Source organism: Macrosteles quadrilineatus, unplaced genomic scaffold (genome assembly GCF_028750875.1).
Source record: "Macrosteles quadrilineatus isolate MER2022 unplaced genomic scaffold, UCM_ALF_1.0 Scaffold_2__2_contigs__length_208266976, whole genome shotgun sequence".
In the NCBI taxonomy this organism is placed as follows: Eukaryota; Metazoa; Arthropoda; class Insecta; order Hemiptera; family Cicadellidae; genus Macrosteles; species Macrosteles quadrilineatus.
The window spans coordinates 180732415-180759548 of record NW_026542595.1 but is presented as its reverse complement, the minus strand read 5'-3'; the positions used below and the strand labels follow the sequence as shown (position 1 = coordinate 180759548).

The 27134-nt window shown below is 36.6% G+C and overlaps 3 protein-coding genes across 4 annotated transcripts in view; 1 reads left to right on the top strand and 2 right to left on the bottom strand.

Annotated features, from left to right (window-relative positions):
* Positions 1-4571, bottom strand: part of LOC128987531 (interference hedgehog-like) — a 115262-nt gene extending 110691 nt beyond the window's left edge. Inside the window, exon 1 of one of the 2 annotated variants that reach the window (XM_054408420.1) lies at positions 4463-4571. The gene's annotated coding sequence lies outside the window, so the exon portion shown is untranslated. Of the gene's footprint in view, positions 1-43; positions 60-4462 lie in introns of those variants that run through there. The other variant, XM_054408424.1, reaches the window with a different exon arrangement.
* Positions 4572-5222: 651 nt separating this feature from the next.
* Positions 5223-9816, top strand: LOC128987537 (NADH dehydrogenase [ubiquinone] 1 subunit C2-like). The gene is made up of 3 exons (XM_054408435.1): positions 5223-5545; positions 6878-7021; positions 9672-9816. The coding sequence occupies exons 1-3, from the start codon at positions 5365-5367 to the stop codon at positions 9719-9721; spliced, it is 375 nt and encodes a 124-aa protein (XP_054264410.1). The 5' UTR covers positions 5223-5364; the 3' UTR covers positions 9722-9816.
* A 1830-nt stretch (positions 9817-11646) lies between these two features.
* Positions 11647-25259, bottom strand: LOC128985182 (protein borderless-like). The gene is made up of 12 exons (XM_054404565.1): positions 25245-25259; positions 23572-23794; positions 22816-22925; positions 22412-22583; positions 20312-20502; positions 19507-19725; positions 18017-18279; positions 17398-17570; positions 16628-16702; positions 16161-16346; positions 14100-14218; positions 11647-12954 (listed from the first exon to the last, which is right to left on the bottom strand). Exons 1-12 carry the CDS (start codon positions 25257-25259, stop codon positions 12835-12837), a joined length of 1866 nt encoding a protein of 621 aa, XP_054260540.1. The 3' UTR covers positions 11647-12834.
* Between the last annotated feature and the right edge of the window lie 1875 nt (positions 25260-27134).

Sequence of the window (27134 nt, the reverse complement as noted above, 5' to 3'; positions counted from 1 at the left end):
ATTAACTCTGGAGTAAACACGACTTTAGCCTGAAATACAATACCTTAAAACCTGCTGCGACGTTATTGACCAGAATCAGTGACGTAGCCAGGGGGGGGGGTCCGGACCCCCCCCTTCCGGCCATATATATATATTTTTTACTAACTTAAATGTAAAATTATATATTATACTACTCCCTATTTCTTATTTTTAAGGCACAGATTAGTAAGCCAACTGATTAATCAGGCTCAGATATAAATATAGCCTAAATACAGCAACTAAGTACGGTAACTTTAATCTATGGTTTCGTATGAGAAGCAAAATCTGGCAACACTACGCTATTCGGTGAAGTTTGGCAACGCCGCTCTCCCTCTGAATCGTATCTCACCGTCCGGTACAGTGGTTTGTTATGTTTTATATTGGGTAATAGTTATGGATAAGTTCGTAACACGTAAGAAAAGGAAATCAAATGATGATACAAACGTATCTGAGGTAAGTTCACTGTGTACTTTGTTACAATTAATTGTTAATTTCTTCCAGTAAAATCAGGAGTTAAGCTAGGTTATGTTTTGTAGTATAACAGCTCGAACAACGTAACTTGAAAGTAATGTGGTGTATATCGAAGAAAATAACGTAATATTTACTGAAAGAAATATTATACCATTAATTCTGCTACAAGTAGGCCACAACAATATTCTTGTAAAAGAATTAATTACAAGCCATTCTGGTAGATTCTACGATATAGGATTGCTTTTGGTACGATACACCATTGGTACTGTGGCTACGGATCCAGGCAGTGCTGCTACCTTTGGGTGTTTCAGTGAACTACGTCCACTCACAGGGCAACGGAGCACAATCACCAATGATCTTCTGTGATTGGTCAGACTGAAATATTTGAATGCCAATTGCGTTTGCTGATACAGTGTCGCGCCGAGGCAACGCCTCACTGCCATGGCGAGCGCCTGTTTAAAGATTTTCAGCACTCAACGTGTTAAGTAGTTTTTGGCGTATTTTAGATTTTTATTTTTCATATTGAGTTGTGGAAATGTGATGGTTAAAATTATACATATCATGTCATTTCAGTGTTCCAAGTTGTACATACAAATTACATTCTGCAATCAAAACAATAATCACCAATTTTTAACTTAATAACAAATTAGTGATTTAGCGTCAGTTGAAACGTAATATAAGTAAACAATATTGAAATTCACTCAACTCACGTCAACGGTTGAGCTGTGTTTAGATTTTTTAAATAAAGACCTAGATTTGTTATTACCTATTTATAATCCTACTAATAGTTATTAGCCTTCTTTTTAGGTTGAACCGAAAGTGGGGAAAATTGACAATACACCCTTACCCATTCTTGATCTTCCTGGACCTGTTTCACAAGAAAGTTGTTCAAATTTACAAGTAAGTTGCTCTGAAGTGGACATTGGAAGCATTTCAAGCAGCATATTTCATTCTTCAAATAAATGTGTTAATACTAGTGACGAAGAGAAACTAAATATACTTAAGGGACTGTTTGTGCCAGATGCAACATTTAAGTTTCCTACCACACAACTACAGAAAAAACATCTAAAGTTTCAACACAACTGGCTGCAACGATGGAACTGGCTAGCTTATTCAAAACTAAATGATGGAGCCTATTGTAAATTTTGTGTTCTCTTTTCTTCAGAATGCTTGGGAAAGGGAGATTTATCTGTTCGAACGGCATCATTAGTAGGACAGCCATTCAAAAAATGGAAAGATGCTGTTGAGAAGTTCCAGCACCATTCAAACAGGAACTACCACAAATTGGCTACAATTTCTGCAGACAATTTTCTGAAAGTTGCAGAAGGGAGAATTGAAGATGTAGCCATCATTCTTGATAACAGGAGGAAAAAAGAAAAAGAGCAAAACAGAGCTGCCATTCTACCAATCATAGAGACAATAATATTGTGTGGAGAACAAGAGCTACCCTTAAGAGGTGACAATGACAGTGGACCCTTGACTCTTGAAAAACCAAAGAATAAAGATGGGAAATTTCGAGCTCTCATTAGACATAGAGCAGCTTACGACTCAACTCTCCAGGACCACGTGATAAAATGTCCTAAAAATGCAACCTACCTTAGCCCAGATATCCAAAATGAAATCATAGGTCTTTGTGGCCAGATAATACAAGAAAAGTTAGCAGCAAATGTCAATTCTGCAGAGTGTTTTTCAATCATCGGGGATGAAACTCTAGATGTTTCTGGCCAAGAACAACTGTCGATTTGCATAAGGTACGTTACAAATGAAGAACATTCATCACTGAGAGAGGATTTTGTAACATTTGTTCCATTAGTAGATTTAGGTGCGGAAAGTATTGCTCAAAAAATAATTGAGGCATGCAGAAAACTTGGTATTGACTTAGAAAACAAACTGGTCGGCCAAGGGTACGATGGAGCGTCTACAATGAGTGGTTGCAAAAGTGGAGTTCAAACTAGAATCGCAAAGCTTTTTCCAAAAGCTATGTATGTTCATTGCTCAAGTCACCGTTTAAATCTTGTCCTTTCTGACTCTCTCAATGTTCCTCTAATCACAAACAGTTTGGGTGTTTTAAAAGAGACTGTTAGTTTTTTTAGGCACAACACACAAGCAGGAGATATTTTGAAAGAAAACGTCAAAATATTTTGTCCTGAGTCAACAAAGTCAAGGCTTCTAAAACTTTGTGAAACAAGGTTTGTTGAGCGGCAAGATTCGGTAAATTCATTTGTAGAACTGTTTCCAGCAATAGTCCCCAGCCTAAGAAAGTTGTCAGAACTTAACCGATCTTTTTCTGTAACCGCTTCAACGCTCTTAGCTGCAATGGAGAAAGGAAGCTTTCTTGTTTCTATTTTAGTATGCGAATACATTTTTGGCCTGACTCTGCCACTTTCTCTTTACCTCCAAAGTCCAACTAAAGAGCTTGCTTCAGCAATTAAATATTGTGACGACATTTTGAACCGACTGAAGGATCTTAGAGCTGGATCTGGAGACGAAGAACAGTTTCACAAGATTTTTGAGCGATCCAAATTGATGTCTGAGTTAGTTCTGGAGTGTGAAATTGAAGTTCCGAGACAAACTAAAAGTCAAACTAAACGAGACAACCATCCCCACAGCTCTCCAGAGGATTACTTCAAACGAGCAGTTTTTATTCCAGCTATAGACGGACTTGTTGTCAACATCGAGGAAAGATTCAATCAAAACCGCAAGTTCCTGTCCTCAATTGAAGTAATCCTCCCAAAAAACTGTAGCCTTCAAGACCTCCACTTTTTGGAAAACTTGAATGTTTATTATGAAAGCAGAGTTTCACAAGAATTACTCAATGCTGAATACTCCATGTGGTGTCAAAAGTGGAGTTCAGTCAAAAAGTCAGACCGGCCGACTCAACTTATGACAGTGATAGACTCGTGTGATAAGAACTTTTATCCAAACATCAGGTACTTGCTATGTGTGTTGGCATCACTGCCTGTGTCAACATGTGAAGCTGAGAGGTCATTTTCTGCGTTGAAACGTATTAAGACTTATTTACGGAATAGGATGGGAAATGAGAGACTGACGGGACTAGCCTTAATGGCTATTCATTATCCTGTACCATTCACCGCAGAAGATGTTTTGAATGTGATGGCGGCTAAAGGAAAGAGAAAATTCATTCTTTAAAATGTAATAATTTCATGTTAGGTCTATCGTTATTGTACTAAAATACAAAACTTTCACCTTGGGAGTTGCATATCTTATGTTCCAACTAAACCTTCAATTAATCTCATTTTTGACTTATTCTATCACTAAGAAAATTACGTCTTAAGGCGTCTGAGAGGTCATTGAAACTTTTACAGCATTTATGAGTTAGTAACAATCTAAATTCTACACGACAGTACTTAGATTAATAATCTATAACAATTTTAAATATTTTCACAGAAATTGGCTATAAACACGTAGCCAATTAGTAATAAGAAACAAAAAATATCCACCTAGGCCTTTAAATGTCTCAATTAACATATTTAAAAATATGCCTGGACGTACTAAGCCAAATTATTGTCAAAGGAGTTGGTTATTTTCAATGCCATGAGAGCTGAAAAAGGCCATTTTAGGGCCTATATTTCCAAAAATTTTCCCCCCAGACCCCCTGGTGACTCGACCCCCCCCATTTGGGAATCCTGGCTACGTCACTGCCAGAATTTCTGGATGGACTGTGTCAAGGATAAACTATAGGCTATTCACCATGCCACTGTAAAATGTATATAGTGTAAAAATACTTAAGTTTAGTCCTATGTTTTTATTGACAACTCATATGAGATTGAGACAATCTATCAAACAGTGTCGGTCAAGTATGAAGACTTTAAGTAAGTTCGGTAATAACTTAATGTATTCCTTGACCCTCCAAATTCGTATTAATAACTTATCAAGAGTCTAAGTTAATTAAACTGCAATTCTAACAACTTAAGTAGTAGGCTACTGTAAAATTTTAGGTTATGCTACTTACTGAGTATTAGACGTTTCTCCACATTTATGTATTAAGAAGACGTTCTAAAACACAAAACACATACATTACCAAACTTAAGTCCATTTAAACAAACTTACGGACCTAAACCAAATAGAAATAGACTGTCTTTGTTACAAAAGAAACCTAAATGTAAAACAAAATAATGGTTTATGTTTATGGTTTATTTTGGTTTTTTGAAGAGAAGAGAAGAGGAAGGTATGGGATGGAGAGAGGGTGAGAGTGAGAGAGAGGTGCGAGAAGACAGTGTAGTAGGGGGAGCACAGTGAGCTAAAGCATTGACTTGGTTTATAGAAAGGAATATATTTAGCTCAGTGGGGGATTATGAAAATACAAAAAAGTTAAGAATGCTGCAAAATCAATTAATAGTGTGTCGTCTATATTAAATATTGTGTAATAAATTTAACATTATCTTTTTTCACTGAATATTTCTTTGTATCTGTTCAAAATTATGCTAATGGTACTGAAAGCACACATCAAGTGTAAACATCCTGTAACATATTTTGAGTGTTACATTTCGTTAAAGGTGAAAATGAAAAAAATTATGTAAATCTTGTTTTGTAGCACTATATTATTAGACTCAGGTTAATTTACAGAGTGCACGTATTGTGCCACCACGCACGTATTTTATACTTATTATTGTGCGCGGATTTTTGAGGGAAAAGCGGAATTTTTATGCTTGTGAGGAGGGATTCCTATTCCTACCGGAGCTGTGTGGCAACACTGCAGAGGGAGAGGAGAGGTGGAGAGGACAACGACAAAGACAAAAGGCGATCGCGATCGCACGCAAATCCATCGAAAATTGTTTTGTATGACCCTGAAGTGATAGTGTTTTAGCATTTTATCATTTAAATAAATTAATATTCCAAAATAAATTCATCGGAATGTCGAGTAAACCGGCTGTTGTTCAATCTGCTCCGGATGATCCCAAATTTTTACTTGATCCAGAAAATATTCCAGAACCAACATTTTTGCAGGATAAATACCTACCCGTCACCTTAGCTTTAGCAGGATTCACATCAGCTGTTTATAGAAATTATACTAGAAGAAGACCTCTTTATGCAGGTAAGCTAACTTAATTCATTTTTAGTTATCTTAGTACTTAGATAGAAAGTAAGTTTGTCTGTCCTGAGACTAGGCCTAAGGCCCGGTTCACTCGAGCGACATACCTAGCCGACTAGGCTGTGACTAGGGAAACCCGACTGCGTAGCAGACCACAGGATCAAATAGAGCCGTTCACACGAGCGTAGGACGAGGACGCCGACTGTCCCAAAACCCAGTCGGGGCCCCGCTTCCCAGTCACTCGTGGCAGCTACCCAGTCACCTAGTCGAGCGGCGTAGCAGTACACATAGTCTTATGGGAGCGTTCACACGAGCGATCGGGTAGTCGCGCTGCAGCTCGCATTCTTCCCTTTGTGCACCAGCTATGGATCCGAGTGGTTTTGATATCAATATTAACATCTAGTCTGTGGACATGTTGCTCGTGTGAACCGGTGTTAAATATCCTGTGGTACGCTACCCAGTCGGGCTTACCTAGTCAAAGCCTACTCAGCTAGTATGTCGCTCGTGTGAACCGGGGCTTAAACTTGGGCCAGGTCTAGCATTATCATTGTGGCAAATGTATCTCTACACACATCCGTCTAATTTAGCCTTTATATTTGTTTCTAGGATATTTTTTAATGAATGGGCCTACCAGAACTTATCATTAAAATACATCCCTAGCTCTGTAGCATAAGCCTAGCCCTAGGTCTATTTAAGTTAAGTTACCATGGTTTGTTTACTTAGGCCTACAATGGTATTTCTGGAATTTTCTTCTAAACCTTCATAAGTTAAGCCAGTCCTACGATCCTAATAGACTAAACAATAAAATAGTCCTATCTTTAAAACATATTTTTAAGGTGTGGAAACCACCGAAAATTGCTGAAATATACGGAATGACTTTCTAAAGGGGGGGGAGATCAAACACCTAGGAACAAGAAGTAAAGTGATACGGATCTACTTCGGTTGAAACTGAAACAATGAATGATCTTATTTATTGGGGAAGGCAGATGCGCAGAGCGGTCTGCCCGGCAGCGACTTGCCTCGGGGCATAATTTTGGGTAGCTTTGCATTTTGCCCTCGGGTGCATGTGGGCGTCTTTTTGACTTGACCTGCCTCGCCCGGTCCTATGTGTGGCACTCCATAAGCGCCCGTGCATTTCCCGTTATACATGACTCCCTGGGGCAAAATACTCTGTCACGGCGCGCCTCACCAGGTTCTGTCTGTGGCTGGCCTAAGTCTGAGTTTTTTTACAGAACATAGATCTAATATTTGGGCTGGATTTACAATACAGCATATTGTGATTGTAGACTATAATATAATGTGACAATTTACGTTATTTGAAAATATTTTTTACAGGTGCTCAAGTAACTCTTGCTGTGACGCTTATCGGTGGTGGCATTGGTTGGTGGATTCAAACCTATAGAACTGCATACTGGGCTGACCGAGATGCTATTCTCCGCCATTACGTCCAACTTCACCCAGAGGACTTCCCTGCTAAAGGTATGAGCTAATATTATTGTATTTTGGTTTTGAAGTAGCCAATTATTGTCTAGTGTACAAAAATACTGAGTTGGTAAAACATCCTCACCTAAAAATAATTTATCCCTTGATGACTAGGCCTAATCCCATTTCGTAAAGGAAACGCAACTCCAACACGCTTTATTACTGCGAGTATTGCATTGACTTTGTGCAAGCGTTTTTAATTAAATTTTTATAGATCTCGTCTCAAAAAAATCTTGATCAAAAAAATCTTTCTTGTAGAACAAGATTTAAAATTTGTAACGTGCCGTTTTTCCCGCTCGGAATATATACGCTATTCCGCAGTTATAGTGGGAAAGACGTCACCAACTCTCGCCAGCGGATCACTCTAGTCGGCGTGCTGGGAAGTTTCCAGGGTTCAGATAAAAATAATTTATTTGATTAACTTAACCTAGCACAGGTACAAATTTTTATTTACGCAAAAATGTAGTGTGAATCAGGTGTGAACTCAGTACCGGTAACCAACAACGCCACTGTACCATCATCATCGTTCACACCTGGGAACAGCTAATTGAATTAAATTTTAAAATAATGAAAACCTGTTCAATGAAATTTTGAAACAATTTAATGTTGCACTTTCGTCAACCTCAACACTTAAGAATTACTTAGCTGAATATACTTAGCGTGCTCCACCCGACCTCGTGTTTGCACGACCTGCAGAGACGGGTTCAACTTTGCCCGCTTTGCCGCAGCAGTTCAACACCTACTGAATATCCCGGCAAAATATTCTATAAAACCCCGTCACCCTCAATATATATTGTAAACACAATATTAAACGAAATTTTTATCCCTAAAACTCTTTATTGCCACCCACAGGAGCCTTAGCATACGCTAAAGCGGACTTATACAAGTTCTAACACCCGACAAAGACCCTACCATGAGTTTTATGTCTAAAAGAATAAAACGAGGGTTAATTGCTAAGTAATAACTCTGAACAATAGTAAACACTATTTAAAGCAAACGGTGAATTACCTGTATTCTCCAGGGATCTCCAATAAAACCCTCAGCTAAAATCACGCTAATGGCAAAAATCACTACAGTAATCACTCTAAGTCACGTCCTATCCTAACTCTAGCAATCGCAGGATTAGAATGTCGTCGCATCCCTAGCCCACAAGGGATCTCCCCTACTTCCCCCTACCTAATCCTCTAGGGATGGGGAATCAGCTGATTCTATTCCCAGCTGATCGATGACGTCACGAGTTCAAACTTGGCGCTGTCACGATTCACAACACAACGCCAAGACAGCCGACTAGTGGTACAGGTTATGTTGTTATTTACCTACGCCGACTGTGAAATTATACGGCGGAACTTTAATATCGTTGCTGGTTTAAACAAAAAGTATAATTTCCACCCGTGACGTGTAGCTTAGTGTGCGACAAAGTGTATGCATCTTACGTACGTGATATTGTATTCGTGATCGCGGTTCACCACCCTAGCCTAAACAACAACTTTGACCGTACTTCCCAAAGGTGTATATTAGGCATGGGGGTTACACGGAAACGGCTTATCACTCGTTTTGTACACAACGATGCTATACTGTGACTTGTGAATCTCAACAATAGTGTCTTTAGTGATTTTGCCAAAAGTGAGGTTATCCCTACTTCAACCCTAGGATAGGCCTAGAACAGCCTATTTACCTTACCATGATAGGTTTACCACTATCACCAACCAGGTAAGGAATAGGCCTACTGATAATTAAATAATAGATATAAAAACTTAACCCCTCTATAATTTTGACCCATTACAAATTTCCTGAAATTTCGAGACTTGTCTATCACTAATTAATATATTTATATGAACGTGCTCTTGTTTTTATCAAAACTCAAATACATTACCGGTACCCTCATTGATCGAAGATAGGCTCATAAGATTATTATGCTATTTTACTCAATGGCACTTCATCCACGTCATCCTTTTCCGGCCATTTATACTTAGGCCTATTACCTTTCTTCGAAACAAATTTGACTGTTCCCACTAAACTTTCATCGTCGATCACCAAAAAATCTGACTAGGCCTAACATATTTGTTTTTTGTTTTTTTTTTTTTCGCCCCAGTTCCAAAGGGGACAATAACGCACTACCCGGCAGAAAAGTTTGAGGGGTCACTGATGGAAGGCAAGGACTTCTCTTATGGGATTGTTTGTTTGGACCCATTAAGCCTATTCCTAAATTTTTTTGTACTCATTTCGGGACACTAGGCTATACAGTACATATTGAATTTGAACGGATGTTGTTTTAGGACTTTGGGGACATCAAAACGATCAAGCAAATAGTTTTTGAGTCTAGTTCTTACAAAGAGAATTACAGTAATAGATTATATTAAATAAAGGAAAAATATTATTTTCATAAAAAACTGTTCAAACGATTTGTATTAACATGTAGGATATCTTAGTCTTCTCAACCTTGAACAAAATGTCACAACCCCAAAAGCTTCAAATTTACGGTTCAAAAGTAATTTAAATTTCATCATTCCCCATTTTAAAAACCGTAGTGTTACTCCCGCTAGTAATTTTTTTCCCTTATAAAAATAGTAGGATGTTAAATTTTAATGCTATATTTAAAAAAAGACGTATGTGTTAGTTTGCTGATAACTGTTTTGATTTTTTACAGAGAGAGTCGTTGTTGGTGATCTGTTCAAGCCGTGGATTCCAAATCGCTAGAAACTCCACTCATCTCGATCTGTAGTTCTTCAGGAGTGCTAGCTGTATATAAGTAAAACATTGTTGTTTCTGTTATTAAATTCATACTACTTTCACCATTGTAGTTTTTTTATTTAGATTTTAATATCTAGGGTAGTTCTGTGCTTGTCGTGTTATATGTCAAACTACCTTATAGAGTGACTCCAACAATTCTCTAGCTTTGATTTTTATAAGCTAGACTATTTTTTGGCTTGATTTCATATTGTTTTTTTGATCATTGGTTACAGTAGCCCACGCCAGGGTTGCCACCTTAGGTTTGGGGAAAATCGGGTCATGGCCTCCCCTCCACCCGCATTAACACAGGCTTAAACACCGACATAAGGAACCAAAATGGGACTGTCCTGACAGAATCGTGACGGGTGGCAACCCTGGCCTACGCATGCCTATTCATATTTCAGTGAAAGAGTGAACGTTACTTTACTAAGGAGCCTGTATCTCTTATTTCTAAATTACTATGTTTGATTACAGAAAAGTTTGTGAACTTTGCCTCCCATTTTTTTGCTTAAAAACTTACTAGTTTGTAGGTGAGATTTTGATCACAAAACTGACCAAGCGTTGTTGCCATATTGCGCAACTTAAATTGCAAAGTAATGTTAATGTGCAGCAACCCACTCTTACTGTTATCAATACCATAGGTATATTTTAAAGGTAAGTTTAGTGGCTGGTTCAGCTAGCTTATCTGAGAAAATTACTATTCCATAGTAGGCACAATGAAAAGTCTAACACTAATATTTTGCCCTAATATAGAACTTCTTGAAAGAGTATATTGAGGACAAATAAATGTCAGATAAAGTTCCACCTCTGCTCTTTCACTGAAATTTCTCCAGTAAATCTTGTCATGAAGTTCTATAAATATTATATTTAATGATTCACCCCACACAAGCAAAGGATGAAGTAGTGATGGGCGATACGGACGCGTATCGCGATACAGCGATACGATACGTATCGGAAAAAAATATCGTATCGCCGTATTGAATCGGGCGTCTGTATCGCGATACGCGAATCGTATCGTCAAAAATATCGAAAAACGATACGTATCGTATCGTTTCCCCCCTCCCTTACCTAACCTAGAAACGGCAAATTTATATAAGTACCTGGGGACCAAGCTTTGCTCGGGGAAAATCATTAGTTTACTCTGAAAACAGTCTTAGTATTGCAGATACATTAATCCATTTCCACACTCCACACTGCTCGCCTTTACTACTTCCTTCACAACTCCCTTTGTCTTGGCCCTGCTTCCCTATCCTTCCCATAGCATTTTAGGATTGCAGATACATTAATGTACATACATTAATGTAATTGCCATTTGCCACAGACAGTTCCCACACTCTGCACTGCTAGTGCTAGATAGCACGCTATAGTTCGGCCGCTTAGAAAACGACCTGCGCGCTAATGCTAAACCAATGCTGGAGGAGGTCGTTTTCTAAGCGGCCGACCTTTAGTGGAAATGGACTGGACTGGGATGGGGATGGGACTGGTACATTATCTAGTAAAAACCAAAAATACAGACGTCAAAAACTCCTATTTCAAACTATACATCCACAGAGTACAGATTTTGCAGTTTGCTCGGCCTGCACAAAAAAAGCTTAAAAATATCGTTTTGACATTAATCGTATCGCTCTATGTGCCGATATAAATACAAATATCGTTTTAGGCGATACGATACGTATCGTTTTTCAAATATCGTATCGAAATATCGTATCGTCCCTCGCGTATCGCGATATTCCGATACGATACGATACGTATCGCACATCACTAGGATGAAGTAGGAGGGAGTTGGTATGCAAGGTTAAAACTGCATCGAACCTAGACATAATGGTAAAAATATAACACATGGGAGGGAAAATGAGTCATACGTACATACATAATTACATTTTATTACAAAAACTTATACACTAAATGGCAAAACTTTAAAAACTAATGTATGTTTCAAACTAGATACTCATTGATATTTTAATGATCTAGAAACTAAGATCTTTGGCAATGAGTCCTTTGTAAGAAGGAATTTTATATTCTAAATATAGGAAATTTAATATACTATGTAAATGCTTTTTATCTTCTCTTAAAGTAATTTTTATGATTAGTACATTTTAATAAAACTCATATTTAAATTCCATTTCATCGCAAGTTCCTTTGCATATTTTTGCATATTTCCTTTATGCATATTTCCTTTGCATAGTTCCTATTTTTATGCATATTTTTGGCTAAGAACAAGTTAGTGATGAGTGTACGATGCTGGGCAATCAATAGTTTTATCAATACTTATGAATTCAATAATTGAGAATTTCAGAAACATGAATGTTGCAAACAAAGCTACAAAGTTTCACAATACAGATAAACCAAGATTATTTCATTCAATCATTTTGACTTACTTACAAGACATTTTTTTACAATATTGAGTTATTTTAATACTGTATTTGAACATTGTCAATTACTGCCTATTAGATCTCATTTAACAAACCATAGATAGACCAAATGAAGTGCATTGTCATTTCTCTAGTGGTCCAAAAAGTGGAAGTGCATTAATTTGATAATTTAGCCATATCTTCTGATGGTACATTGCTTCGTAAGATGGTGTTTGTTGAAACATGAATAGTTATTTAACAGGCCAATGTTTCGATCAATAAACCACAGTTATAATTAACAACACTCTACACAACCCTATGATTTTCCGTATACATTTTGCATAAACCTTCTTGCTCTATTTTTCTAGTTAAAAACAAAATCATGCAACTTGTTGGTTTACTACTTTTGCCAGACCAGAATCAGAAATCTTTACATTCTAAGTTATAAAATAAAATTGTTCTGAAAGAATTTTCATAAGTCTAATACAGATTTTTCTCGACAGCAAGATGTTAAGGTCATAGTAATTTGTAAAACAGACTACAAGTATAACCTCAATGTAACTATTACATTATTACCTATATTAACTACTTTTACAATCAGTTTCTCTCTATTCAACGTAGTGCTTCTTACATTAATTGCAATCTCCAACTTAGTTTACCCTGGCTTTGTCTACACAGTCACAGTCTCATCCGCAGATAATGTTTCCCGGAGTGTGTCGCGTTGTGTTTTCACGTGCTGGTGATGTGCGACTTAACACCACTGTTGCGATACCATCGTCGCACGTACCACACAGTCGCGACGGCAGCAAGCAGAAGTGCAACGCACATGACAGTCGCAATGGTCGCCACCTTGACAAACAGAAATATTTGTTTGCATATATATATATATATTACTCTTGTTGGGATTAAATTAACCTTGTATTACAGATGAAAAAATATGTTCTCGGTCTAATTAATTGTTCCCTGACTTTTTAATAGAACATTTAGCAAAATCTTTTGTGTCTGAAATGTTAACGGCCCATTTTTAATAAATATTTTCTGAATTTCCAGTTTTAGTAGTTGGGATCTACGTAAGGGGGGCTGTTTTGCTTAATCAAGTTTTTTTTTAACGAATGGTTGGAGTTTAAAGGTTGATGTCGAGGGAAAGGGTGCTGCAAACGTTTTGAAGTCAGATGGAAAACTTCGTAAAGTTTGTCTTAGTCAGTTATACCTGATGTTTACCAAGTTCTGCTGAATGTCCTTGGTTTATGATTGCTTTATTGAACTTATTCTACACCTTCATTTGTAGGCTTAATCTCCCAGTGTCATAATTGTATTCTCAATCTTCCGGTGGGAGCCACGTCAAGTTGGTAGGTATCCACATTCACACTATTTACAAAACCAGATATTTAGCCCATTCTGCGATGAGGCATCCTCAGCGGCAAAGCCGAGACTCATGAATACCCGACTTGATGCGGTTCACCGGAAGACTGAATTAAATTATTCTACATCCCTGTCGTAATGGTGTCAATTAAAATAACTAAGATTTATCAGCTCATTCATTTCTGAAGACAACATTATTTTACTGACAATTTTAAGTTTAATAAAATTGATTTTCATATATTAGGGTATTCAATTTTTTATTCAAATCAAACAGTGGTAAATTAGTCACTCAGAGAGTGAGCCACCAGCCACACTCACACTGTCAGTTATTGAAACTTTGATACAGTATAAATGTAACACAACAGACGCTTGTTTTCAGTAAGTGTTCTTTCGGTTTGCCTGGCTAAAACATTGTATTTGATAGACATTAGCACACTCCGACAGTGGATCAACTCATTCTCGTTGATTTTCGTTCACCTCACCTTCGACATGGGAACAGGATGTCTACTTAAGACTAGAGTGTATTAAAAACTAGGTGAACTAGTTCAGAATTTTCGTCATAATTAACAACCACTATCTGAACTGTGACTCCATACTTGATATTTGTAGTATTTGGAAATGTTTAAAGTTACCTTGTTTCTACCGTACGCTGGCACCTGCAGCGTCAGACGATCACTGTCTGCCGTGTATTTGCTGGATGTTACAGCTGTTACTGTGAAGACATAAGTCGACTGTTCTTCTAAATGAGGTACTGGGCAATGATTTTTTGGGTTAGCAAGTTATACTTCATCTGAATATTAATATAGTTGATCACTAATAGTAGGTTGTTTCTGGTCATACATTGATTTTTTCGATGGATACATAACTTTAACGTGTTTATTAGGTCTACTATAGACTTTTACTTGATAGTCTTAAATTGATTTCTGAAACCACTGTTGAAAGATAATTTGCAAAACTTTTTAAAAAATATCATTTTACTACCTTTTTGATATAGCATGTAAACATTCATGAGCATACTACAGTAGATTCTCAGTCATACAACACATACGAGACATCATACAAAAATTATTTATTACTAGACATACATAATTTTAAAATCTATATATATAATACGCTAAGCCGATTTTTGTAAACAGAACTCCTCCCTCATTTTTGGACCGATTTTAATTATTAAAGTGTCAAAAAAATGACCCTAATCTGTAGTTTTGCAAAGTGTTTTTCATTTTTTGAAATTTTAATTAGTTTAAGCAGGATCTTCCATCAAAGTTGGGTTTTCTCCCATAAGATTAACATGGGGGAATCTAAATATTTAATTGGAAACTTTGTCTCCACTAATTTGAGAGAACGGCTGGGCGTAGAAACTTGGTAGAGGTGTCCAAAGAAATGTATTGGTCTGTAGATGAGTTATCAAAAGAAAAACGAAGTAAATTCCCTTAGGGATCTGCCCCAGAAGCCTTTAAAAATCCCTCCACAGATTTGTTTACATTTTATGTGGATAATACTTTTTAATAAAACAGCTGTTAATTTTAAAATTTTATTTTAAACAACACGCATTTATTTGGAGTTTCTTAATTGTCCAAAATAAGTATTTGCAATGTTATTTTCTGATTTTAAAATTGATTTTCTTCTGTATCATGTCATGTTCTTGCAATATAACGTTCCATTACTAAATCAGTGGAAAATCCTTTATCACAGTAACTCTTACAATTATTTCTTATTGAACTATCTTATATCTATTGTACGGGTTGGTGTCTGCCTTTTTCACCACTTTTGGCTATATTCATCATATTATTCTACACAGATCATCTCATGAGATTATTGTCATACATGTTTTCAATCATTGGAAAAATCTCCGATTGTGTTAAGTGCAGAAGTGTCTTATTAGCTTTAACAGTAACCCCACAACCAATTTCTCAAAACTAGAGGGTTATTCATTGGCACAAAATTACGATATGAACTGACGCGACATGACGAAGGAAAATCAAACTTACACAGTAACGGATGAACCTCCCTTAGAAATTATAACGTGTCTTCTCAACAAACAGATATTTTTTCTCAAATAAAATCATAGATTAATCTTTATGGCTTGAATTATCTTTATCACTGATTATCTTTATCACTGATGAAATCGCGGAAGTCTTTAACTACAACAAATCCACCAATACGATTTTAATACTAATTAAAGGTTCAATACAATTAATATCAATATTGTTTTTACACTTATTACTATTTAAACAATGCTAAATGCTCAAAGAATGTATAGTTTCACTCAATTTATTGCAGTTAGATGAATTAGCGTAAGCCTTGAAAGTCCCCGTCGATTTCGACGGTTTTCACCTAGTTCCTAATAATTCCTCAGATAAAAGTATCACAACCATGCAAAATGCACCCATTTCATATGCAAGAATTATTTATGGTTTTTCCTTTTGCCACTCATTGAAGAAGTTTTATGCCCTCGTAAGAGATATTTTCACACATCACATTTCCAACATCAAACTTATTTTCTTAACCTAATGTACCTGTTTAGTTGCTCCGTAAACTATTTTTTTTACAGATGGAAGTACCAGTAGTTATGCATGCGTTTTCTCTCGCAATCACAAGACGTATTTCCAATTGCAGGAAGGTTCAAATGAGATTCTTATCAAGAATTTTAAATAAAAAACAAAGTATAACATCTTGCACATTTATCTTACTCTCAACAAAGTGGTCTGTAGTTTCCATAGTCTCAGCCAACTGCTGGTTCCCGTGTCTGTACCATCGGACTATGTAGTGTGAGAGGATGTCTACACCCATGGCAGGTGGGTCCCATTCCACCCGATACCCGTCGGGTGATAGGTCCACCCGCACATTCTCGGGACGGGAGATCTGTTGGAATGGCTCTGAGGATAAAAAATACCATTTGTTACAGAAAATCCAAGTTTTTAAAATATTGTAATGGGCCAAAACACTTCTACTAGCGACTACTTAACTTCTTCGCTTAGTTTGACTACTTGGGGTTAGTGGTGATTAACATGAACTTATGATAATGGGTTGCCACCTGATTATTGATGACAATTGATATTTTATGAATGGTCTTCTATTTTATGATTGCACAACTAGAATTCTTAATAATTGAAGCTAAATAAATCAAATGTTTACAGAGCTTAAAATATTTTCTTACCAATAGGTGCGTTAGTAGGGGTGTGCCACGGCTGTGGACTGGCAGGACTATCGACAACGATCCCTGGCGCTGGAGCTGATGAAAGTTAAAAAAAAATTAAACAAACCAGAAAGCTTTTGAACTAGTTCGGTAGTAAATATAATTAACATTATTTATAAACTCTATGGTTATAAGAAACTCTTAAAGCTAGTAGTGTTTTCTACCTAAGATGAGAAATCTAAGTTTTTGATTGTCTATTTAATGTAGAGCAGATCTCTCTGCGTACAAAGTTGAAGAAAAGCTCAATTTTTCGGTAATTTCTACAAACATTTAGACTTGTAGTGGTTTTTGTTCAAACAAGTCTCACATGATTACTATTACTAAGTACTATTTACACTCAGACTATTTGTTGTAACTGTACTGTGTTGAATCCTTTAACCCTTGTTTTACTCTGGGAATGGGAAAAGCTGCGGTTGAATATTGAATGATCTTTACCGTACTCATAAGCTGGGTGTAAAAAGGTGGTGTTAACCAGGTGATAATTTTCTTATCAATCTTGCAACTTAGAGTAGGAGTTATACGCAATATCAGCATAACTACCAATCCAAAGCTGCATTCCACTTTTGCCCCAATAGCCAAACACGCCCATGTGGACTGTAGATTGCGTCAACTGATTTATTAGTATTTTACACCAAACCTAACATCAGAGTGACTTACTATCAACATTATATCAATGAGAATGTTAATTATTTTTACTGAACAAACCTCATTCTTCATTGATACACCCTTACCTTTAGTCCTGGCACGGAAAGCCTTACTGAACATACCGTCGCCCTGGGTATCTTGACTCAATACCATCAGCTCATACTCTCGCCCCGGCAGTAGGTTGCTGATGGTCGCCTCTGTGGAGCCCCGGGACTGTAGCCTCATGGTACGCCACTCTGGCACGTCAGAGGGTCGATACCTGAACCATTAAAATATTTTATAAAACTTGTAATAATTATCTTGCTCCATAAAAACAAGTTTTTATATTCCGTTCCAATGCTAGTGGAACTTTGATAAAGAATATGCAACACACTTAAGGGCTACAATACCCGTTCAGGCTCTTCCTTGCTCGCTACTAGTGTATTTCAGCCCCACCATTCCAGAACTAAAAGCACACGCTTGTTCCATAAGCATGTTTTCTCTGTGCTTCTGATTGTTGTTGAGGGCATCTTAGGGATCACAAGATTTTCATGCACTTCGTTATGCCTATGCCGGTACCAATTGTAGTATCTTCACTTTCTTTAATTAAAAAATTTGTTTCCCACCAAAATCAGTAGGTTGGTCAATTTTAATTTCAAGCAATGGAAGAAACTATGAGTCAGTTTGCTCCAACAATTTTTTTATTCAAGCACTCTTTATACCCACCAAATGCTGTACTCGGTGTTGGCTCGGCCGCCAGCTGCCAGCCACCGTACTGTGATGCTGGTAGTGGTAGACTCAGAAGTGAGGTTATGTGGAGGTCTTGGAGCCGTGTTCTCCACCATGATCTCAGTCTCCGTTGTGATGGTGGCAGCTTCATTGCTAGCCACACACTGGTACAGTCCACTGTCACTCTCTTGGATGTTAGTCACTGTCAGGTTGCCTCCTGTCACAAACGCTCGCCCAGTTGGCAACGGTGTTCCGTCTTTCTAGAATCATTTTGATGGTTCAAAGTGGCACCTTCTTTTAAACTCTTAAAAGCTCTGTGTTACATAGAGAAAATAGAGAGAGAGAGCCCTTTTGAGGCTTGATGAAGTAGTTTTTGTACAAAAATTGGTCCTCCGACCTTTCTCATTGTCATTGATTATTTCACTATACAATTTACTTTACTTACTTACTCCCATGGCTATGCTTATCAAAGGATATATTTAGCCGCACCAACAACGTCACTTTATAAATTGTTATTGATGGATGATAAAATTAGCAAAACAAGGTCTTTGCTTTAATACTTTACTTAACTTCCTTTTAAATGGCAACCATACAAAGTATATTTTAAGCCAAGTATGAATGGAGATGAGTGTAGGATGAGTGGTGCGATCTTGTAGTCTTGTTAGTGAATAAGGCCGACATTCCTTAGACACAGCTGTTAATTAATAGTCCATACAGCTAATGGCAACTAAGGAACCTACAGTTTATAGTGGAATCCGAACCACATTTTTACCTTGGTATATACTAATTGGTCTAATTATCAGGATAGTACTGCGGATAGTCGTAGTACCCACTCGTGCGGACGTTAATCCACACCAGCCACCATGTCAATCCGTCCCAGTCATCTTAGTATATTCAGTATGAGAAGCTTCCTTTGGAGTTGGACCCTGATTCATTCTCTTCTCATTACGACATGGAAACCGAACTTGAATACCTATAGTACGGCTGATCTCTTTGATTTTCCAGTTATCAGTACCTGGGCAATTGGCATATCACCGGGGTAAAAACTGGATGGATTGAGGTAAAAAAACTTACCCTCTGAGGTTTGATGGTTTTAAATCCATATTTAACCCCTGAGCTGCCCCTGGACCCCTGGACATAATGCAAGACTAAATGGCCTTAACTCTCCCAGACAGCTTAAATAGTTTGTTCAGGACATGTTTCAGTGTAAAACACCATCCTCAGCTTCAGGAACTTCTAAAGTTCTTCAGTTGGAACGTCGTCAAACTATGGGTGTTCGAGCTGTCTGTAAACGAAGGTCTTTAACATGTGATTTCTCCCCAAACACCTGACTTTGAAAAATTTTCCAACAATGAATTTAAATCTCAGGACTATGAGAATCCTAACCCAACCAGAAAAAAAAAACAAAAAAGTCTGGTTATTATCGAACGATATAGACTTAAACTTAGACTTAGACTTATATTGGGTTCAAATAAATTGACTCTCACCTTAAACCAGACTATGGTTGGGCGATGTGTGCCGTCGCCATCCAAGGCGTCACAAGGTATCTCAATGCTGTCTCCTACCTTGCGCAGGTAGAGGTTCTGGGGTGTAACTGTAAACACCGGGGGTCGTTGCACTACAACGTGTATGGGGGGTGACGGGCCATCAGTGCCTAGGGAGTTGAACGGAGTGCAAGTGTACTCCCCGGAATGTGTCTCATCTACCTGAAGAAAATTATTCTTAATTAAAAATATACATGTTTGTGATATGAAGTAATAATAGTTGAAATGTATTTCACTTACAAAAATATAACCGGGAATGATGTACGGTAGTATATTTGTGTCTGAATTGATAAATATGTGACCTTTTTTGTTTTGTTAAAATAAATATTTGTTTTGGGGGTATGGTTTGGATAAAATTGTGAGTAAGAAAGAAATTTATGAATATGTAACTCATAGAAAAGTGTTTCTTGATAGAAGTATCAAGGATCTTTGATATTTCTTGTGAATAGAGAAGAAATAAAACACGGGGGGAAATTGTAAGTTTTCATTTATTATTAAAATAATATAAAATTTGTCTTGTAATCCAGCTATTTTGGAGTTCAGGAATTGTGGATATTTATAGGTAGCCTATGCACTGTTGATGCGATAATTATTGTATTTATATGATATCAGTTAGTATAATAATTTATACTGAATTAACTGTTAGTAATGCAACATTTATATTTTTTACCGTAAAGAACAAATTACCATTTAAAACGCGCCGGGTAACTGCTAGTATAAAATAAAAGAACAAAAAATACAAACCTACTTTTTCGAAGTAGAGTGATCCATTTTTACGATAGAAGACCCCTTGCACATTGAGTGGATCAAAGAGGAAACCATCTTTCTCCCATCGCAGGGTGATGAGAGGAGGATTGGCACGGAAGTGGCAGTCGAGAAGAGTCGGTCTGCCGTAGGGGAGAAACATTTCACGGGGAGAGTATACCACTTTAGCTGGATCTGGAATGTAAACATGTTATAGTATCTATTGAGTCAAAAAGTAAAAATACAGGGTGTTTCTAAAAAAAAGCTTATAGATTTTAGCTTTGTCTCACACATCCTGTATTTGAGGTATAAACTTCTAGTTTTCATTATTTGTTAGGAAAATTCAACAATTTTTATAATCAGCAGTTTTGATTAGCATCAGTACCTTCTTACATTGTTGTAGGAAGAACACAAACTCAACAGTAACATTTTGTGATGGACCCTCGAGTGAAGGCGCAGTTGTCGAGTTGTTCATTGAAACTAAGTCTCTTATTGCTGTTCAGCGTAGATTTAACAGACATAATGTCAGGATATGGGGATCTGAAAATCCCCATTTTCATAGAAGCATACTAGGGATATTGAGAAGGTGAATGTTTGGTGCACCTTATCTAATCATTGGTTTCTGTTGCACCAAGTTTTATAAGGCCAAACTGATAAGACCTTTACTGTAAACCATAGCATCTTGTGTGCAATATAAAATATCATTGGAAAAATGAGAGAGAAAGTACAATTTCAACTGTAGCCCAATCAATCAATCAATCAATCTTTATTTGCCATAAGGATACATTTACATATCATTGACAAAGTTTATTTGCAGTTTTCAAACCAAGTCTTAAAATAAACAACAAAATACTCTTACAGGCCAAATATTACAATTAACATTCAACTCCATTCACATTCTTAACTAAAAATTAAAACCAAACTAAAGGACAATTTCTCCCAGTTTAAAATAATCATCCAGACTATAAAAAGGGTTCTGAAGTAGATAATTATAAAACATAGCCTTAAATTTGTTAATTGAATGAAAATTTATATTATTTTTTACTGAATTGTACACTTTAATTGATAAAATTATGTGGCAATTACTAGTTTTACTAAGACGATGGGATTCTAACAGCGCAGTATTTTTAAAACGAGTGTTGTGACTGTGATTATTAAATTGAAGATATTCAGGGTTTTTTAATATATAAACAATCAGATCATAAATGAACAAATTTACTGCAGTTTGAATTTGCAGATCTATAAAAAGAGGTTTGCAATGATCAGGGTGCGTCCCTGTCTTAGCTCTTAAAGCCCTTTTTTGGAGAATCAAAATTTCTTTTATTCTACCACTACCACCCCAAAGCACCAATCCGTATCTTATGATTGACTGGAAGTAGGCAAAATAGGCCGTCCTTACATATTTCTTAGGAACCTGATCTACCAGACGATCTAAAAGATGCACCACACGAGACAATCTTGAAGATAAATAATCGATGTGAGCATTCCATGTGAGTTGATTATCAATTTGAAGGCCCAAAAATTTTACAGCTGTATTTAGATCACTCATAGTGGGGATTTGTTTTAGTGTATAAATCATGTTTTGGGTTTTTTCTTCATTATGCAAAAATCCATTCGCATTAAACCAATTTGATGCTTTTAGCTTTGTTTCATGGACAAGATTTTTTAGTTCTGTTAGGTTGGGGTTTACATGAAAAAATGTTGTATCGTCAGCATAAAGAATAGTTTGACTCTTCACTGCCAATGGAAGGTCATTAAAATAAATTAAAAATAAAAGTGGACCAAGGACTGAGCCTTGGGGAACGCCCCATTTTACATTCCTTTCTTGTGACGTATTGCCTTTAATACTTACTATTTGTTTACGATTGTTTAGGTAAGATGAAAAGAATTGTAGAGATGGCCCTCGAAACCCATAATTTTGTAATTTGTCTATAAGAATTTTAAAATCAACAATATGTGTAGGTGGCTCATTCCACTGTTCTATCTGGATAAAAGTTGGCTTAAGTGGTTCATGAGATGGCTGCTCTATCCAATAGGCAATGTCTAGATCCTCATTCTTCCCTCTCCCTTGCTCTGTGGTTGGCTGTAGCGTAACACTACTCACATGTTACATTGAGGTAAGCACTGGCCGCCTGTTTCTCCCCCATCTGGTTAACCACTTCACAGGTATACAGCCCCAAGTCAGCCATGTTGGTTTGTCTAATGGTCAAAGAGCCTTGTGGAGCCACCCAAGACCTGGCGAGCAGTTCTGGTAACTCAGACAGCAACACCCCATCCTGCAACATATATATTTTTTGAACCAAAGAAGTCTTTGGGGTTTGGATTTTTTTTCCTTAAGTAGTGTATAATATTATGAATTACAAAATATCACCAGCGTTGTAACTAACAAAAAATACAGTACAACAGATTTTGAATTACCACCTTTTATACAGATCAGCAATCATATTTTTACAAAGGATTTATTGTTTGCTGAATGGTTGACTTACGACTTAAGAATGTCGTTATTACCTTATACCAGCTGATGGAGAAGTCTGCCTCCTTTGACACACAGGTGAGTTCCACTGCCTTTCCCTCCATGATGGTCTGATTGGTGGGAGGTATTGTGAGCAGATTACCTCCTGAAATTACCAATGTTATCAATATAAAAGAGACGTTATGTACCGTAGCCATTTTACTATTTATCTGGGTATAACCAGATCCAAGCAACCTATTTGAAGGTTTGTAAGCAACATAACAAAATTAAGTATTTTGAAGTCACTTACTATTGCCGGTAACTGTACGAGGCAATATCGTTTGTACTTTTTTAATTGGATTTAATATTTAGTTTTTTGTTTCTTTGCACTGAGTTAGCTCGTCCTCTGCAACAATCCCCTCACATTGGTTACCTGTTGAGTTAACCCACCTAATTGAGGTAATGCAAACTATGTCTAAATTAAAAGGGCAACCTTTCACTAGTCATTCACGTCAATCTTGCCTCCATAACATCAGCTGAGCCTTCTCAAAGCAACTTGTTTTAAAGATTCTGAGTTGAGTTGTTGCAATTGAAAAAACATGTACCCAAGATGGGTACATTACAACGCTTGGACGGAAATAGTGATGTAGTAGAGTTTTATTTAACATTTATGTGTTTTGAACTTTTCAAGAGGATTTAAAAAATTCACTTGTAATTGAGGTTGTCTTATTATTGAGGGTTGTGTGAACGAGGTTCTACTATAACAACCAATTCCATGCCAATAATTCATTTATGTCACCTCTCATACTCACCGTCCACAGATAGATGGAACCAGGTGCCGTTGGGTCGAGTGCTGGGTGTTCTGTTAGGGAAGTAGATGCGGCACTCGTACCATCCGGCATCCGTCTCCCTAATGGCTGTTAGGTTTATGGAGCCTTTGCCGTACACTGAACCAGCTGGCACTAAACTCACTCTCTGTTGGAATACCTCTGTGGCTGACAACACCCCGTCGTTACTTGTAAACACCGTCTGATGCTGGAACAGTTGATGTGTTTGTTACCATTTAAATCCCTGAGGATGTGTATGCATTATAAATTATGTGATTTCCATGCCGTATGTGATAATAATGACGGTATACAATCGATTTGTGACAAGTGTTTTGTAAAAATTTGTTTATATGTTAATTGTTCTTCGTTACTTATTTTGACTTTCGACGACCTCTTCGGAGTGGATTCTATGTTCCCTCTACGCTTGATGACGACCCCATTGCCGCGTTGGAACCATCGGAACCGGTTGCCGCCCATCGGTGACATTGATCCCAAGACGGAATAAGGTATTTTGACCTCTAGTAACGATTAAAGATGTTTCATTCAGTAAATATGGTTAACAAAGCTTTTCAATTCCGCTCTCTCCATAGCACTGAGATTACACAGGTAGTGGTAAGTATATTTTTTTAAGACAATCATTGGTCTCAGGTAAGAGACATAACTCTCGGCTTTTCAAAGAGTATATAAAATTTAAATTTTCTTTATGTAGAGGTTAGGTTAACCTTTCTTAAGATGCATGGGGTTCCAATTACACTATAAACTGTGGCTCCTTTATAGTTGTCATTGGCTGTGGACTATTAATTATCGGTCCTAAAAGGACATGTCGGGCCTAAGTCAGTAAACACTAACAGACAACAAGATCGCACCACTCATCATCTCCTTTCATACTTTGCTTAAATACCTACTTTCGTATGTATTTTACTATCGGATAAAAGTATTAAAGGTGACCACCGTGGTCTTACTTCCAACATGGTGTTGTAGAACCATCAAATAATCACTGCGAGAGTCAAAAGCTTTTTACTCAAAGAATAAGGACAGATGTTAAAATTAAATAAATATATACTTTTATGACAAAAACGGAGAAACAAAATGTTTCTTCTAAAAAAATTAATATAATCGACCATTTAATTTAGCATACATGGGATTTAAATTAAATCTTATCACATCCGTGGCCCTTTCCCGTCGTTAGGTAACGTTAAACGTGGATCCTACCACTCTACAATTTGGGTGAAATAGGTATTATATTATATTAGTGTTATAAGCCAATCATTGGTCTCAGGCACTCACTGCGAGAGTCAATTATTAAAAAGGGTTCTTAGTTAATTAGCACGGCTTTAAATGGAGATGTACCCTTAAGTATAGGTGTATAGCTAATTTTATTTATAGGTTAAGCCAATTCTGTTTCTAAATTTGTATACTGCTTAAATTAGTTATTAGTAAATGAATAAACAAATGTGTGGATTAGACCATCGATATATAACAAACTGTTATATCAAGTCAAGTTGTGGTTATACATCGATGGATTAGACAATTCAATTTCAGCGACACGTAGTGGTGACTCGATGAACTGTTGCGAACCTGGGTAGCAGCACCTAGCTAGCGGTGATTAGGCAAACTGTTACGAATCTGTACGGCAGCAGCACCTAGCGGTGACTTACAATGGTTATATCCATTATAGCATTTCATTATTAAACTTTTTCTTATTGTCTGCTCTCTAATAATTTTTCTTTTCATTAAGTGTGGCCTAACTCAGCTGTGTTAAATATTAAATCTACTAGCCGTATACAAAAATAACGAAACAATGATGTTTATCACTATGTCATTTGTAATGTATTTTACCTAACCCGCCATGTTAAACTTCCCTATCCCAAGCGTGATGTATACAACTTCGTTACTTCTCGAGTGATGTAAAGTTGAAAAAAACTCACTCGGTGAGGTAATGAAACCCATTTAAATAACATTGAGTGCTTAACTTAAAAAATATACCTCTATGGAGCCAACGACGCTCAACGCTAGAAATCAGCTGTGCGCTTGAATTTTATTGTTAGACTATATTTTGAAGAATTTTCCTAACCTAGTTTTTGTTTGTCAATGAACGTTACTGTTAGAAGATGAGTGAAATTGATGATGAAAAATATTGTTCGTAACCTCCTGTATATTGTCGGGTAGGGTAAAATCTTGTACGTTACACGTTACGCAAGAGCGTGTTTACATCACTTAGGTAAATTATGCAACTCGCGGACCTGCGTGATGTAAAAACGCTCTTACTACGCTTGTAATATAAATAACTATTACCTAACCCGCCATGTTAAACTTCCCTATCCCAAGCGTGATGTATACACCTTATTTACTTCACGAGTGAAGTCAAGTTTCAAAAACTCACTCGGTGAAGTAATGAAACCCATTTAAATAACATTGAATGCTCTACTTAAAAAATATACCTCTATGGAGCCAACGACGTTCAACGCTAGAAATCAGCTGTGCGCTTGAATTTTATTGTTATGCTTTAAAGAATTTTCCTATCTTACCTATCTTTTTTTTTGTAAAAGAACGTTACCGTTAGAAGATTAGTGAAATGGATAATGATAAATATTGTACTTAACCCCCTGTATATAGTCGGGTTAGGTAAAATCTTGTACGTTACCGAAGTCAATGGTTACGTTACGCAAGAGCGTGTTTACATCACTTAAGTGAATTATGCAACTCGCTTCCGCCAGGGGCGGCTCCAGGATTATTTTATATCTTACTAGCTGTTGTACCCGTGCTTTGCAACGGGAAGAGGTCACAAAATAGAAACATTTTAATCTTTACATCTGTTGCATATAATAGTTACACATCCGCCAACGCTTTTAGAAACAAAATTCAACTTTTATAGCCTTAATAGAAACGTTTAAGTTATACGACTTTTAAATCTGGCAAATAGTGGATACTACCATTTTGGTTTTGATTAATTTTAAATCTTGTGTAGGCTGATATGAGAAAAACATACTTACCAAATCTTCGAATAAAACATTTGACATACATGATTTACCTTCATCTTACATATCTATTAATTGATTATTGACATTTTAAATTTCAATTTTGAAGTTGCAAAAATACTAATTATTAAATTTTAATGAACATTTTGTTAAATTTCACTCTTCTTTATATTAAATCACAAATCCTTCCATGTTCAGTTTCTTCACTCACAATAAATCATTAGCAAAACTAAGTCAGCTGTTATAAACTTAAGAAATATTGCTGTGCCTTATCAATACAGTTTTTTTTTAATATTAAAGAAACTATATCTATAGGTACTATAATAAAATGTAAACAAATAATTGAGCATTAAAGACAGCAGACAAAACTAATATGATTATCAAAGCATCAAGGGCTAAAAAATGTAATAGCAAATACAGTATATGTTTCATTGCATCACTGATTCTACTCTACAAAAATATCAACAAACAACTTAATATACAAACTCGTTTTTTTATCAGTTCCATCGTCCATTACCTTTACATTTTCACACTTACCATTAAGTAAACATAGTAACAGATAATTCATTG